Raw genomic sequence first — 16,918 nt, forward strand, 5'->3', positions numbered from 1 at the left:
GGGAATTAGAATGTGTGGCAACTCAGAAAGGAATTACTTTTAAGTCAGAAGACTACCATTTGCTGTCAAACAGCTGAGGGGAAAAATCTGGTTGTCCTAAAACCATACAAGGGGAAAAAAGTAAAAATAAATGTTGATAAAATACTGTTCCTTCCGCTTGTCCTAAAATTACAGAGAAAGTAGGCCAAATGTTTTAGAAGCTACAAACAATAGATAATGAAACAAGCATGAACTCCAGTGGCATAGAAGAATGGGGGGGGGGTTGAGGTTGCTCAGCTGTGCCATTAAGCAGAAGTTATCCTAAATAGGCTTTAGGTAACTGAAGGTCACTAGACTTACGCTGCAGATGCATTGTAGTATTAAATGGTGCAGATCATGGATACATATATCCAATACTGATACCATGAATTGACACCACAAGGAGAAGAAACACTGCTGGTAGTTATCTGTAGCTAAAAAATTTCATCACAGTGTCAATTAAGTGCCTGTTCACCATTTAAGGCACCTAAGAGAAATCGGATTTCACATTAACAAAAGGGGAGAACCAGGAGAGAAAGACAGCAGAGTCACAATCTTGGACTCCAAAGAGTAGGCACAAGGACAAGGCAGGCAGAGTACTGTATAATTGTTCACCTACCAGTGGTTCTCCACCTGTGGGTTCCCAGATGATGTTGGACTAAAACTCCCATCATCCCTGAGCTCTGGCCTTCCTAGCTAGGGATAATGGAAGTTGTAGTTCAACAACATCTGGGGATCCACAGGTTGAGAAAGGCTGAAAGTGAGAAGGCCCCTGTTGCTATTGTGTGTACAAATCAGCAAAGAATCAACTATGAGAATGTCTCCAGTAGTTTTGCAAAGGGGTTTCTAGAGCTTCAGGAATCCAAAGGAGCAGCAGGCCTACCTGAAGCCAAGCTCTCTATGCTTGGATTAGCTCCCAGTCTATTGGACTGCTTCTACCACCATCCTGGTTCTTGCTTAAAACATTTTTTGTTTCTAGGTAAGACTTATTTCCTCATGAAGGTGTATGATTACTTTTACCAGCCATCACAATTTACTCCAACCAAAGCACTTCATGGGATCAGCAGTTTGGTGGGACAGTGCTGTACAACTGCTGTAAGAAAAATCAATGCTCACCTTTTTACTGGTTCCCTTTCCACAGCAGATTTTAAGAGGCAAAAAGCAAAGCCCCACCATGTACTAAACATTGCTACAAATTTATTACAGATTTTTCTTTCAAGTACATTTTGAAAAGTAACAACCACTTTTTAAACATGTGAATACAAATTAAACACAAAATCATACACCCCGGTGGCAATGCAGTGAGTACAAAGAAGGCGGAAGGGAAGAGAAGCAGGAGTGTTGGGGGAGCAGCGAGACAGAAGCAACAGAGGTGGTCCTTTGCACTTGAAGCTGTGGCAGTGGCTACTCCATCTACCAGCTATCCAGAGAGCTTCCAAACAGCAACAAACTGGCTCATAGCACCTCTGCTTACAAATATAGATTTTTGCTAGAAAGGGGCCAGGCTGCAAGGCCCAGTCTCTTGGGCCAGTTTGAAGGAAAGGCAGCTGTCTGCTCTGCTGTCGGGAGATAAATATTTAAGTGGAAACAATTCTGTTCTGGGGTGGGAGAGAGAGAAGGTGGAGGACCTGATGTCACTTTACTGAGACAGCCCTCAAGAAACAAAGTGGGTGGCTTTTGAACTGGGCTATGTACGCCTTGAGGAAGGGGACAAGCGCCAAAGTGGTTCTGCTCTAGCCTAAAGAGCAGAAAAGCCAGCTAAGGGATCAATGAGTCTGCCAAGATAAGGGTAACTGCTTGCCCACTGTGCAGGAGCACTGGCTCCACTCACAATGAATGACTTGTTGACATGCCAAGAGTCCCTTACTAGGCAGGGCCAGATGTTCCAATTCAAGGCTCTGACCTTTATTGAAGCAAAGGGCTTTCACACTTTGGCAAAAAGTCTTCTACAAAGAAATGGCCTGGAGCAGTATAGTGCTCTAGGCTGCCAACGAGAATCAAGACTGCTGTGAGCAAGCACGCGGAAAGAGAAGGAGCTCTCCCACCGACCCACCGAGGGCCAGAATTTTCTGACCTGTTATGAGGGAATCAGAAGCCTGTGACGGAAGGGGGAAATACCACCCCACCTCCAAAGTTAGTTGTCATACTCCAGAAGAGCCCCTGCCCAGCTCTAGCAAGCCCCCTCTCTGAGGAGACCTGCCAGTCCATGGTATCACAAGAGAGGCAAGCCTGGAAGCGAAGAGCTCAAAGGCTTGGCTGGCTGGCAGGGAAGGCAGGCTGGGAAGGAATTACAGCAGCTGGCATGAGGTCTTCTTGCGCCCACGTTTGGCCTGCAGGGCAGCCCGGGTGGCCATCTCAAACACTTCCCGTACTCCATCCTTTGTCTTTGCAGAACATTCCAGGTAGCCAAAAGCACTAATCCTGTTTGCCATGTCACGTCCCTCCTCTGGCTTCACTGGTTCCTGAAAGGGAAGGGCGAAACAGACAGTGAGGTTGCCTGGGATCTATCCTGGTAAGGGAAATGAGGTAGAATCTAGCAATCAAAGCTAGAGCCTAGCTATCAGAACTCCTGGCTCCTATAACCACACAATACTAACTCCCTGGGACTATATCCTTTGCTGAAAACTGGTACCCAGACCTTGCTAGGGTTGTGAAGTTGGAGGTTATTTTATGGTATCATGCAAGCCAAGTGCTGTCTTCAGTCCAAATAGAGTGTGTTGTGAAAAGGTACTGAGAACCCCATGGAAACCAGTAGCTTTGTGCTTTGCCAAGCCCCCTTCAAAAATGAGAAGAAGGCCACAATATACCTCTCTGGATGGGCTTGTGCTTCTGCTCAGATGTAAATGGAAAGGACATAGATTCCTTTCAAGCCCCAAATGGCCATATGCATAGCTGTTTGTACCCTCCTCCTATTCTGATGGCAATACTAAATCCCAGCAAAGAATGTCAGTTGCCTCTCTGCACCTGCTTCATCTTGGCTAGCTCCCGGCGTGTATGCTCATCATTACGTAGGTCCTTCTTGTTCCCCACCAGGATGATAGGCACATTGGGGCAGAAGTGCTTCACCTCCGGAGTCCACTTCTCAGGGATGTTCTCTGTAGGGGCACAAAGTAAAACCATAAGCATAAACCTAGGAAGACCGTGGAGTTCTCAGCCACTTGTGCCCCAAAGCAAAGATTTGGAAAACTGTCTCGAGTTCCTTCAGACAACATCAGGATGAAATTTAAAGGACTTCCACCACTGTGGGTACAGGAGTAGCAAGCTCAGAAAATGGATGTGGTGCAGCCAATGTTAAAGCTGGGATATGTGTACATGGGGGAGGGGGGGAGGCAATGGGGGAAAAGGCGGAAATGGGGAGGGACAAGCGGCAGAACACTGAACGCCAGCTGTGGTGTGATGTAATACACAGCATATGACCAGCTAATCAACTACTATGACAGTTTAACAGCTCCCATCAGCAATCTGACATCTGGGAAGAGACCAGAGCCAGAGATCTACAGAAGTCTCTGCCGCTGCTTATTCAGTCAGCCCTCCCACATACTCAGGGGAGACTCACCTAAACTGTCAGGGCTGTCAATGGAGAAACACATGAGGATGACGTCTGTATCTGGGTAGGAGAGGGGTCTCAGGCGGTCATAGTCCTCTTGGCCAGCTGTATCCCAAAGGGCAAGTTCTACCTGTAGAAATGCAAATATGATAACTTAATGGGGGCAAGTCCTCAAAGTGCTGTCATCACTCCATTAAACGAAAGCATATTCTGTGATGTGTTAGTGTCTTCCCTATTAGATCCTTTAAAGTAAAGGTAAAGGACCCCTGACAGTTAAGTCCAGTCACGAACGACTCTGGGGTTGCAGCGCTCATCTCGCTTTACTGGCCGAGGGAGCTGACGTTTGTCCACAGAGAGTTTTTCTGGGTCATGTGGCCAGCATGACTAAGCTGCTTCTGGCAAAACTGGAGCAGCGCACGGAAACGCCGTTTACCTTCCCGCCGGAGTGGTACCTATTTATCTACTTGCACTTTGACGTGCTTTCGGACTGCTAGGTTGTCAGGAGCTTAGACCGAGCAACAGGAACTCACCCCGCCGCGGGGATTCGAACCACCGACCTTCCCATTGGCAAGCCCTAGGCTCAGTGGCTTACACCACAGCGCCACCCGCGTCTGTAATGAATGTGATTCTGTAATGAATCACAACCAAAGTGGACAGATGCTGGTATTGTTGTAATTCAATCAGAAAAGCATACTCCAAACTCTACTCCCTGTTACCACCAAGAAATGCAGTTCCAAAAGAACCACCTGTTCTTTCTGCAGCTATTCTTCATTTCTCTCAAATCAATTCCTCTCAGCTCTTGGGAGTGGGGAGAGGAAGAGGGCTATTTCACATATTACACTGACCAACTCAGAGAAGGAGGCCAAATGCCCCAGACAATATATAAATATATATAGTGGGCAAGCAGCTGGCCTCCAATTTGGGCTCAGCACAGGAGCTTGCAGCAGGACCCCAGCTGGGCCTCAGAGAAATGGAAAAAGTAGAATGGTTCATAATGCTCTACAAAATACACAGACTCTTCTGCTGCTGCGCTGCTGTGTGAGTCAGGCGGCTTGCAGAAGCTGCTGTTCTTTTGCTGAAGTGCTACCGCGTGAGCCAAATGACTTGCACCATAGCATGGTAGCAAAAAAAACACCAGCCAGCCAGATGGTGGAGATATCAGGCCCTATCATTGCGCCCAGGCATCTGCCCAGCCCAGCCGGCTCCCAACATCAGTATTACCTGCTTTCCATCCACCTCAATGTCAGCCACATAGTTCTCAAAGACAGTGGGGACGTAGACCTCTGGGAATTGGTCCTTGCTGAAGACAATAAGGAGGCAGGTCTTTCCACATGCTCCATCTCCTACAATGACAAGTTTCTTGCGTATGGCAGCCATCTCTCCTGAAGGAAGAAAAGCAGCACCCTCTTAGCAATTGAGGATGGGTGAGGGCTTCCTGACTCCCACACAATCGGACCTCAGCCGTGCCGGTAATTCGGGTTGATATGGGGGTAATTAGCCCTGGCAGACTCCCTAGGGTGGGGGAGGACTGTCTCGTAGACCCGCAGATCGTCCAAGATTTGTCAGCTGGCATCAAGGTGCAAGCGGCAAGGACACTGGGTCCCAGAGCACGGCACGGCTGGCACTCTCCAAAGTCACTCTCATAAGCCGGAAATATCTGTTTCATAAAATAATTTGGTTTGGACAATAAACAGACATAGTCTGGACCGAAGAAGATTGAGAAAAAATCTGCAGAATTGCACAGTCCCTGGTGTTTAAGCTCAGACTTCCAATAGATTCTCATCATGGTGTTTGGATTTACGGAGGTGATTGGTATGTTCTTTTTTCTTCTCTATACCTACAATTGTTTTTCTATGCCAAGCCTCATTAAGAAACCTATTTTTTTTAAAAAAAACTGAGTACAGATGGACTTCTATTTATAATTTAAGTATTCAGCTGCGCAGCTTTACTTAAACTTGATAAAGATAAAAAAAGAAACAAGATGGCGCTTGTTAGTATGACGCAGCACGGAAAAATGAGAATTCCTCCCTTTTTCGAGGGAAGTGGGAAATACTTGCTAGCTTACTTTATAATGACTTGAGATAACAATTTGGGACAACGTACAGTGCATTTGTTTGCAGAATTTCTTCATTATGAGAGAAGAGAGAAGGCTAAGTAAATGTCTAGCAACCCCCCTTCTAGGGCCCAGGGGGGGGGTGGTCTCCAGGAAAGCTGATCAATCGCCAAATGACCTACATCTGTGGAATACAGTTCATTTACATTTCAATATTGCAAACAGTATGCTTAACAACTTAACATTGAGAATTTATTGTGAACAGTAACAATTTAACAACTTGGGAGTTAAAGGTAAAGGTAAAGGTACCCCTGCCCGTAGGGGCCAGTCTTGACAGACTCTGGGGTTGTGCGCCCATCTCACTTAAGAGGCCAGGGGCCAGCGCTGTCCGGAGACACTTCCGGGTCACGTGGCCAGCGTGACATCGTTGCTCTGGCCAGAGCCAGAGCCAGAGCCGCACACGGAAACGCCATTTACCTTCCCGCTGGTAAGCGGTCCCTATTTATCTACTTGCACCCGGAGGTGCTTTCGAACTGCTAGGTTGGCAGGCGCTGGGACCGAGCAGCGGGAGCGCACCCCGCCGCAGGGATTCGAACCGCCGACCTTTCGATCGGCAAGCCCTAGGCGCTGAGGCTTTAACCCACAGCGCCACCTGCATCCCACAACTTGGGAGTTACTGCGTCATTAAACTAGAAACGACAGGCTTGGACAACAGCCTGGATTGGAAGATTGGAATGAAGTCAGGAAAAGCTGTGCTGGCAAATTGACAGTTGAAAAAATATATATACACAAATAAAACTGTACCCGACGGATGAAAGAATATATGATCTCTGACATGACTGAGAATTGCAGAGCCAGGGACAGGGAACTTTAAGGTGTTAAGATCAGAATGTGGAAAATATGAGAACAGGAAGAAGGCAGAAATGAAAATACTGGAGATATACTTTAGAGGTCCAGAGTATGGGATTGTAATTTGGCTGTTTTTATTTTATTATTTTTAATTGGATTATGCTTGTTTGCTTCTCCCCACCGCCAGACTCCAAACCAGGTCGGGGAATAGCGGGATGGCGGCGCTCCGTCTCCCTGCTGTCCCCCGAGCTTGTGGGGCTGGCGGTGGGGAGAAGCTTGCTTGCTTCTCCCCACCGCCAGCCTCCTAACCAGGTCGGGGAATAGCGGGATGGCAGCGCTCCGCCTCCCCGCTGTCCCCCGAGCTTGTGGGGCTGCCCGATACCTGCCCGAAGCCCGGGGTGCGCTCCGGAGCGCGCCCCATGCTTCGCGCTGCAGGCTGCTGCCCTCAAGCCTTGCGAGCCCGGTGGGCACTCCCGCGGGCTCCCAAGGCTTGCGGATAGCTTCCTGAAGCCTGGAGAGCGAGAGGGGTCGGTGTGCACCGATGCCTCTCGTTCTCCAGGCTTCAGTGAAAGCCTGCATTCGCCCCATAGGACGCACACACATTTCCCCTTCATTTTTGGAGGGGAAAAAGTGCGTCCTATAGGGCGAAAAATACGGTACTTATATTCAGTTGGAATCCCACTACCTTCCCATAATTATTATTTCCAAGGTTTTCACTAAACTCTGGGTTTTCGGTTGTGATGCTAATATCATCCGCAAATGCCCATAGTTTATATATATTATTTCCCAGTGTTATACCCTTAATATTCTTTTCATCTCTAATTTTTCTTACTTAAGACTCCATTACTAAAATAAATATGTGAAGAGAGCGGACAGCCCTGTCTTGTCCTTTTATTAATTTCACATACTTCTGTTATGTTCCCATTTATTATAATTTTTTGCCTTCTGTTTTGTGTAAATAGCCTGAATTCCATTACAGAATGAGTCTCCGATCTCCATATGCCGCAGCATAGTTGTCATGAATCTCCAAGAAAAATTATCAAATGCTTTCTCCGCATCGACCATGTAGTGAAGTTAGGAAATCTCAGTAGACAAACTTTGGTCAAGCTGAAGCACTGTTGCACTGTGGGAAAACCAAAGGCCAAAGGATTTATGGGAAATGTATATCTGTTGCTTTAAAACCTTAGACTAATTGGCTCTGGGAGTGTGAATACTTTATCTCAGGCATCTGCAGGAAGGAAAACTTCCCAGTTGATTAGTGGTGTTTTAACACCTGGTTATCTAAGTGCTGTCCCTGTGTGAATAAGGGCTATCAAGCCTCATTACAGGAGAAAGGAGGATCTGCTGTGTCTCTGAGAAATTGGGAGGAACTCCTTTCATCCCCAAGGTCTTGAGAACAAATGAGCTTCAGCTGTCACAAGATGAGTTATCACCCTCTCAGGTGACCATTGGTAAATTCTGAATTAATCAGAAATCCTGATTGGTCCTTGGGGTCTTAAGGATAAAAACTTTAGGAAAGGAGCCTGCAGGCGCGCACCCATCCGCCCTTCTGCCATATTCTCCCATATTCTCCGCCATCCTGGCAGTCACTTCCTTTCTACATTGATATGTGTGTCCTTTGTGATGTAGAATTCCTGTTGTCTTCTTGAGATGCGGATTCAGCCGAGAACGCCCTAACTTTTCTTGTGTTCTCGGGGTTTTTTGGTTTTTTTTGTAAGTACGTTTAGCTAGGGATGCTTTATAATGTTTTTATTTTCCTGTCTGAAACCCTGTAAGAGATGTGCCTACTTTTAAGTATGTTTAATCTTGTTTTTTAAATAAAACTTTAAAAAGGATTTTCCCATTTTGTTCTGTGTGCCTTTCGTGGGGAAAGTCTGAATCCAAAGTCTGACCACTCAGTCACCTACTGAACCTGTTGAATTTCTCCCTGCAGTTTGTGGTGAAGCAATTGCAAGGTGGGGCAGCCGGTAACACTGAAGAGTAGCCATCTCCCTTGGGTTATTCTTCTGGGCTATCCCCAGACAAGGGTGTGGTGGCAGCATCTACCCTTCTGTTGTGTTTTGTCCTGAAAAATAAAAGTAATTTGGCCCACCTCTCTCTCTCAGCCTGGTCCTGCTGGACTGGAGGACAGGTGAGGAAGGTGGGGACGTGGGTCAACAGACCACCATTAAGATTGGTGGTTTATCAATTTGTGATTCCAGATATTCTTACACATTTATGATATTCCTGATGTTACTCTGAATTAGGCAGCTGGGGAAAAAGTCAGCCTGGTCTTTATTACAGTCTGTTATTACGGCCTGGTCTGTATTACGGTTTGGAGAATTTTTTTCATTCTTACGGCTAAAATATAGGTGTAGAGTTTATAGTCGTAACAACGAAATAGGCCTATAATTGGCTATTGACAGCTGGTCTGTTCCCTGCTTTGGGATCAGTGTGATGTAACTTTCCTTCCATGATTCAGGCATTATGCCATATTCTAGGATGTTGTTCATTGTTGTTTTCAAGGGTTCGAACAATACCTCTTCTAATTTTTTAATAGTAAATTGCAGGGAGGCCATTAGGCCCTGGTGTTTTTCCTGATTTGGAATGCTTAATTGCCTGTTGGACTTCAAAAACTGTGATTGGGTCATTCAGAATTTTGTTTTGTTCTTTAGAAATTTTGGGGAAATTATTTTGGTCCCGGTATTCTTTTATCTCCGCCTTATACTCTCAATCTGGTCCTGCTAGCTAGAGATCATGGGAGTTGTAGGCCAAAAACATCTGGAGGGCCAAAGTTAAGGAAGCCTGCCCTTTACTCTCAATCTGCTTTTCATGCTCCAGGTCATGGATTTCTTCACAAGTGAACACATCCTTTATATATAATGCTACACCTTCTCCCTTCCTGTTTGGTCTATTCCTTTTGAATAGGTTATACCCCTCAATTCCTACATTTCAGTCATGAGTCTCATCCCACCAGGTTTCAGTAATGCCTACCAAGTCATATTTGCCACCCTGTACTAAAAGCTCCAATTTCCCATACTCTGTGCATTGGTGTAGAGACAAAGTATGGATGCACAACCTTTCCAAAAGTGAGATCAAGGCTGAATTTAGGAGACTCGTATGACTGTGTGTATGCACACTCTGTAGAAGGATCTTTATCATATTGAAGTTTACTTGATGCCCTTCTAAAATAAACAGGAACTGCTTTGATTTGGAACGTGAAGTAGTCAGTGGCAAGTGGCTAAATTTGTTTTTGGGAGCTTAGTTTTACTACTTACATCTAGACACCAAGCATAGATGCTGAAATACTAATCACAGTCAACCTTTAGTCAAAAGATCTAGGATGGTATTCAAGTTTTACTCGGAGTAGGCCCACTGAAATTAATGGGCCTAACTTAGTCATGTTCATTAATTTTAACAGGTTTAGTCTGAGTAAAATTTTGTTGACCACACATATTCTAAAAGGATAGAGATGTCTGCTCCCTTTGTCACTGCATTAAGAGTACAATGATTCACTATAAGCTACAACTACTAACACACAATATTGAAAACTGCCCTACTGATGCTGTTTATGAAATGGGACCAAATGAGCTAGTTGGCTCTTCTTCTAGTTTGACTCATAAGATCCAGAATAGAAGCCTTTTTCTCTAAGAAAAAAAACCACTGCCCAGTTCTGAAACATGGTAGTGGGGATTCATAGCCAAGTCTAGCTTAGCTGGAAGCCTGCATGCTGTTTTCAAAAGCCAGAATGCTTTTATGCCAGAACTTGGGGTTACGATGGGAGGAACAGAATACCCTGGTGACTAATTAGTTTGGATGTACACTGAGAGGATATATAAAGCTAGACAAGTTACACCCATATCTGTAGTTCTAAACAAACTTCCCGCTTCAAAAAGAAAAGAAAAAGGGCTCAGTCTGCTTGGCCAAGATTTAATGTCTGCTTTCTTAAAAGGGTTTTAAGGCAAGAATTAACCAACCAAATTAAACTCTAGATTAATCGTCTTGAGAGATTTCTTGTAAGGGTATCCTCCATTACAGCTATGAATGTCAGACTTTCTATCTCCCGTAGTTTAGAATCCCCTTTAATGGGAAGACATCTCACAACAAAGATTCTCTGGTAGAAAATAATGAAGAGAGAGCTTCTGAATAACCTTTCCTTAATGCAAACTTCCAATCAGCAGAATAGAAAATCTAGCTGAAAAGATGTCCTGAAACTAAACTGTAAGGAACACTTTATTCTCATCTAACACATGATTGCCAATATCCTCAAGTGACTCAGCAAGTTGGAAAACAAATTTACTGTGATTTAAGCAAGGAGTGATTTAAGAGGGACGTGGGTGGCGCTGTGGGTTAAACCATAGAGCCTAAGACCTGCCGATCAGAAGGTCGGCGGTTCGAATCACCGCGATGGGGTGAGCTCCCGTTGCTTGGTCCCTGCTCCTGCCAACCTAGCAGTTCGAAAGCACGTCCAAGAGCAAGTAGAAAAATAGGTACTGCTCTGGCGGGAAGGTAAACGACATTTCCGTGCGCTGCTCTGGTTCGCCAGAAGCGGCTTAGTCATGCTGGCCACATGACCCGGAAGCTCCCTCAGCCAATAAAGCGAGATGAGCGCCGCAACCCCAGAGTCGTCCGTGACTGGACCTAATGGTCAGGGGTCCCTTTACCTTTAAGCAAGGAGTGGGGGAGACAGAAAAGAAAACCTGCATCTTTGAGTCATCCAAAGTACTTCTGGAATTGTAGTTCAGAGAACGAGGCTGCCCCACAGCAATGACATTTGGACAACAATCAAACTTGCTGCTCCCACTGCAATGCAGCCTTAGAATCATAGAATCATAGAGTTGGAAGAGACCACAAGGGCCATCGAGTCCAATCCCCTGCCAAGCAGGAAACACCATCAGAGCACTCCTGACATATGGTTGTCAAGCCTCTGCTTAAAGACCTCCAAAGGAGGAGACTCCACCACACTCCTTGGCAGCAAATTCCACTGTCAAACAGCTCTTACTGTCAGGAAGTTCTTCCTAATGTTTAGGTGGAATCTTCTTTCTTGTAGTTTGGAACCATTGCTCCGTGTCCGCTTCTCTGGAGCAGCAGAAAACAACCTTTCTCCCTCCTCGATGTGACATCCTTTTATATATTTGAACATGGCTATCATATCACCCCTTAACCTCCTCTTCTCCAGGCTAAACATGCCCAGCTCCCTTAGCCGTTCTTCATAAGGCATCGTTTCCAGGCCTTTGACCATTTTGGTTGCCCTCCTCTGGACACGTTCCAGTTTGTCAGTGTCCTTCTTGAACTGTGGTGCCCAGAACTGGACACAGTACTCCAGGTGAGGACTGACCAGAGCAGAATACAGTGGCACTATTACTTCCCTTGATCTAGATGCTATACTCCTATTGATGCAGCCCAGAATTGCATTGGCTTTTTTAGCTGCCACATCACACTGTTGGCTCATGTCAAGTTTGTGGTCAACCAAGACTCCTAGATCCTTTTCACATGTACTGCTCTCAAGCCAGGTGTCACCCATCTTGTATTTGTGCCTCTCATTTTTTTTTTGCCCAAGTGCAATACTTTACATTTCTCCCTGTTAAAACTCATCTTGTTTGTTTTGGCCCAGTTCTCTAATTTGTCAAGGTCGTTTTGAAGTGTGATCCTGTCCTCTGGGGTGTTAGCCACCCCTCCCAGTTTGGTGTCATCTGCAAATTTGATCAGGATGCCCTTGAGTCCATCATCCAAGTCGTTGATAAAGATGTTGAATAAGACCGGGCCCAAGACAGAACCCTGTGGCACTCCACTAGTCACTCTTCTCCAGGATGAAGAGGAACCATTGATGAGCACCCTTTAGGTTCGGTCAGTCAGCCAGTTACAAATCCACTGAGTGGTAGCATAGTCAAGTCCGCATTTTACCAGCTTCTTTACAAGAATATCATGGGGCACCTTGTCAAATGCCTTGCTGAAATCAAGGTAGGTCCACTGACTTCTCATTCGATAAACTACTTGTTTCTTTAAATGCCACAAGAATATAGAACATACCCTCCCCACAGAAAAGTAGGAGCCCAGGATCAAACATAAACTATTAATTGATCTTAAAGGAGGAGGGGATTTTCCCTGCCATATCTGAAACTCAACTACGAGGCGTCCTGTCTCTCCTGGATCAGGAAATGGTGTATACTACAAAATACTGACCTTTTAGATCTGGATGGGTATGACAACCGCTCTGGCTGGCATGCCTACTTAGGTTATGACAAGGTCAAGGTACACAAAAGCTTTTTAAATCATGTTAGAAGGAAGCCTCTATGTATGGTTTGGGCAAAATACAAAGGTCTGCTTGAACCCAAAACCCCATGGTGGATATCTCCTATAGAAGCATTGGCAGTAAAGAAGAAAAAGATGAAAGGGAATTGGCCAACATACAAAGTATTGTTAAAAGAGGAAGAAAATCAGCTGAAACCAAAAGATTTTGAAGAAATTAGGGTATACCTGTCAGATTGGTTACAATATCACCAACTCCATGAGATATTTAAACTTGAAAAATGAAATGGCTTCGCGACAGAGCCCTCCAGACTGGAAAAAGAACAGATTAACTCCAAAGGAAAAACCCTCTCTAAAATGTATAGACTCCTCCTTGACCAGGAAGTCAAGGAGGAGGAGGTAAAATCAGTAATGGTTACATGGGCTCAAGATTTTGGTTACAAGATCCCAATGGATGCTTGGGGGAAACTATGGAGGTAGAGATGAGGTTCACCGCAGATTATGTATTGAAAGAAAATTTTCTACAAATGCAATTCTGCTGGCACTTAATGCCATCAAAACTATCGAAAATGTATAAAAATACCTCAAGTAAATGTTGGAGATGTGGGAAGGTACAATGCTACATATGTGGTGGAACTGTAAGAAAATAAAGGAATTTAGGAGGTAATCTATAACAAGCTCAAAAAGATGTTTAAGATCTCTTTTATAAAAAAGCCGGAAGCTTTCCTCTTGGGGATACTATGTTCAGACATACCTAAAAAAACAAGGACAATATTGTTGTATGCTACAGTAGCTGCAAGAATATTAAACACTTCAAACTGGAAAGGGGACATAATTCCAACCAAACTGGAGTGGCAAAGCAAACTGCTAGAATACACTGAGCTGGCAAAAATGACAGGGAAATTGAGAGGACATACTAAACAACATTTATCAAAGAATGGGACATGTACAAAATATACTTTAAGGAACATTGTAATAATCTGACGTCAATGGCAGGCCTTGAATGACTTCTGTGGTATAATAGGAATAATAAGAAGAATAAGTCATTAATGAAAATCAATAAAGGAAAACGGAAAGTGAGCTCAAAGAAATAGGTGGTAGATGCATGATGGAGTGACGGGAAGTCATTATAGATGTAATAGGAATTTAATGTGATATGATGTAGCATTTTCTATTGTTATTTCTGGATGAATTTCTGTTTGTCTTTTAATTTCAATAAAGCATTCAACAAAAGAAAAGTAAAGTAGGAATAATCATCTCAGACATGGAATAAAATACTTTCTCCAAATTCCCTTGAAATTTCTGACATGAAAGCTCATGACTCAAGAGAAGTACAAGTGATAACCGATCATAGAAATCAATAGAGAAATCCAAGTTTTCATTATTACAGTGCTGGGAAACGTTCTGTCTACCTGCCTTCTAATAAAGGACACAAGTTTGCAAATCTGAAAAATTTGCAAGACAAATATGTTTGACAAATTTGCTAGTGCTTCCTATGCTAGAAGGCGAAAAATTAAACTGTTCAATATTATTCCCATATGATGGTCAAGAGCTAAAGTTGAGAGAGGTGATGCTCACAATTTACTCCAGTGTCATCCCTTGAATGCAAGAGGGGATAACTGGACTGAGGGCCCAGGAAAAAACACAAGAGGAAATTAGTTTTTTTCCCCTTTCGCATCCCCCTCTGCCAATATTTTTTTTCCTCATTTGCCCACTCAAAAAAGAGAAAACTGAATTCTTGTGCAATATTTTATATTTCAATATTATGCAACTGGTTAGCATTATTGTTACAGAGTTAATTACACTGCCACAGAACCCAGGTTTAAAGGTAATGACAGCAGTGCTACTGTATTTGTCTAGATTATTTAACAAACTCCCAAGTCTACCAAACATATTGTTGCTGTATCCTGGTGGCAAGGCTTTTGCACGTCTCAAGACTCCATCTTTTATTTCAAGTGAAATAAAGTTAATACAACACACACACAATCAGGAAACAAACACACATGAGAGCAGTAACTCTGACATACATGAAGAATAAAGAAGTAGAAACTATGGATCTTACAGACCCCGATTATGCTAAAGACAAATATACTGATTTGTGCTAATATTTTCAAGGATATCATCTATGAAGATGAAGTGAGCTGTGAACTGCATTCAGGATAGCTGACTTTCTCTACAACTAGTTTTGCCACCTGTTTTCATGATTATACAGAACCAAGCCCCACCAAGTTCAATGGAGTTCATTCCCAACAGAGTGTTTCCAGGTCTGCAGCATTAGTATGATGATGTACTCCATGTAGAACCACTTCTTGTTATGAATCATCTCTCTAAATATATGAATGTCTTCTGATTCTGTGTAATTATGCCTACCTTCTAAGATCAAATAGCAAAATCTTTTCATTACCACGTGGGTCTAAATTTCAATTTTTTTTATTATTTTCCAACTAGCAAAAACTAAGATACCTCTTAGCGTCTTACAGCTTCATGTCCAAAACTTGTGTATCAGTATCTAACTACTGCCTTAAATTATTTACTCCTCGAAAAATAAAGGGGAATGTCTTTTATGGGTTAAAAAAAGCTATATGTTAATAATACACCCAATATCAGTTTTGGAGAAAGCAGCAGCTGATAATGACATCCTATAAAGTAGATGACTGTTAGTATTCTTGTATTTAGACTAAAGCAAGACAATTACAAGCACCATTCCATCAAAGTGGAAGGACAATTAATGTACTGTACATTGAAGAGGTTATACTTGGGCAGCGATCCAGCAAGGAATACTTGAGTATAAGCTTCTGAATTTAACAGGACTTACTTCTGAGTAGACATGCACGCCACTTTTCCATCAAGACTAAGAACCACCTGTGACTTTTATCTTGGGTTTGACCTCCGGTCCTACATGGTGCCCACCTGCCACCCAGAGGAGCACAGGCGCACCGAGGCCTTGCACGCCGACCCACTTCAAGTTGCTGTAACGCGCCCCAACCCCGTGATTTAAAAGTACAAGCGATTACAGCCAAGACCACGCTGCAGGCGAGAACCCCCCCCCGAACCCCGCGCGCCTCTCCCGCGCCCAACCGGGGGGGGGCTGGGGCAGCTCCGGGTTTGTGCCCCCCCCAGCCACGGATGGCGGCCGCACATGCGCAAGGGGCTCCGAAAGCCCCCTCGGCCTCCGCCCCCGAACCCTTCCCCGCGGAGCCGCCCAATCAGGCGCGCTTCCTCCCCCTTCGCCGCCGCGACCCCGCCCAGCAGCCAACCGTCTACTGGCTTCGCGCATGCGCCGCACATTCTCCTCTCGGACCCCCCCCCCAAAAAAAAACTTTTCACCCAGAGCTTTTTCGTGAGGCTAAAGCCCCTCCGTTTTGAAGGAAGCGAGGCCCAGTCGCCATGAGGGCAGCTGCTTCCCGTCCCGCCGTCGTAGAAACTTCCCTCTTACCCGCTTCTCTCGGCGGCCTCCACTGCCGGCTCCGCCCGGCTCACTCGCAGCCGGACTCTCCTCAGCAGCCCTTCGCAGGCCCCACCCACTTCGGGATTGACAGAAGCCACCGCCCAATCGCGTAACTCCGTATTGACATCGAGGCCGTCGCTGTCTTATAAAAGGCGGCTGAGACTTCCCTTCCGTCGGATTGACAGAATGATGCGGCCAATGGAAGAGCGTCATTCGTGCCAAACGAGAGGTTGGTCGCGTCATCGGGCGCTGTCCGATTCCGGAACGGGAGAACACGGCGGCCAATCGCCGCCCACCCACAGAATTGCCTGATAGGCAGGTTGAACTGACCAATCGCGCTCGACACAAGTGAGCGGAGGCCGGCATTTCCACCTCAGCCTCGTTGACGAGTGGCAGCCTGCGCCGCTAATGGGAGCCCGTCGTGAACCAAGGCGCCCTTGTGATTTCCCGGCCAAGGCGGGGCAAACGCCCACCCGGTGACATCAGGGTCAGCGGCCACCAATGGCGGCTTTCCCGACGAAGCCCCGCCCAGCCCGAGGAGAGGCGCTTCCCGGCCAATTGTTGCTCGGCTGAGTCGGCCTGGCGGCCATCTTGGGCGCGTCTCTCGGGCGCCGCGCAGAGGCGGAGAAGTCTTGGCGGCGCTTTTCGCCCTGAGGGGGAAGTCGGTCTGTCCCCAGAGCAGCTGCTGCGCCTTCGGAGGCCCAGGCTGGCTCGGTGTCCCCGGCCTCGCCCGCCCGCCCGCCCGCCCGCCCGCGAGGAGGAGCCGAAGGGCGCC

General features: G+C 45.6%; 1 protein-coding gene across 2 annotated transcripts; it reads right to left on the reverse strand.

The window, feature by feature from the left end:
• Positions 1 to 1,195: 1,195 nt before the first annotated feature.
• On the reverse strand, positions 1,196 to 16,286 carry LOC307206026 (transforming protein RhoA-like). 2 transcript variants are annotated; one of them, XM_079958844.1, is made up of 5 exons: positions 16,132 to 16,286; positions 4,787 to 4,947; positions 3,575 to 3,695; positions 2,983 to 3,113; positions 1,196 to 2,480 (listed from the first exon to the last, which is right to left on the reverse strand). In XM_079958844.1, the coding sequence occupies exons 2-5, from the start codon at positions 4,940 to 4,942 to the stop codon at positions 2,307 to 2,309; spliced, it is 582 nt and encodes a 193-aa protein (XP_079814970.1). In that variant the 5' UTR covers positions 4,943 to 4,947; positions 16,132 to 16,286; the 3' UTR covers positions 1,196 to 2,306. The 2 variants fall into 2 exon arrangements, with proteins under 2 accessions (XP_079814970.1, XP_079814969.1); XM_079958843.1 differs by lacking the exon at positions 16,132 to 16,286 and adding an exon at positions 15,511 to 15,670.
• Positions 16,287 to 16,918: the final 632 nt, after the last annotated feature.

Source organism: Podarcis cretensis, assembly GCF_951804945.1.
Source record: "Podarcis cretensis genome assembly, chromosome: 17".
NCBI lineage: Eukaryota > Metazoa > Chordata > Lepidosauria > Squamata > Lacertidae > Podarcis > Podarcis cretensis.

Excerpts from the sequence above, each read along its gene's own strand:
- LOC307206026 (XM_079958843.1), bottom strand. The coding sequence starts at position 15,541 with ATGGAAAAGTGGCGTGCATGTCTACTCAGAA. Across the intron at positions 3,696-4,786 it reads TTGAGGTGGATGGAAAGCAG|GTAGAACTTGCCCTTTGGGA; the intron begins GTAATACTGATG and ends GCATTTCTACAG. Across the intron at positions 2,481-2,982 it reads AGCTAGCCAAGATGAAGCAG|GAACCAGTGAAGCCAGAGGA; the intron begins GTGCAGAGAGGC and ends CTTCCCTTTCAG.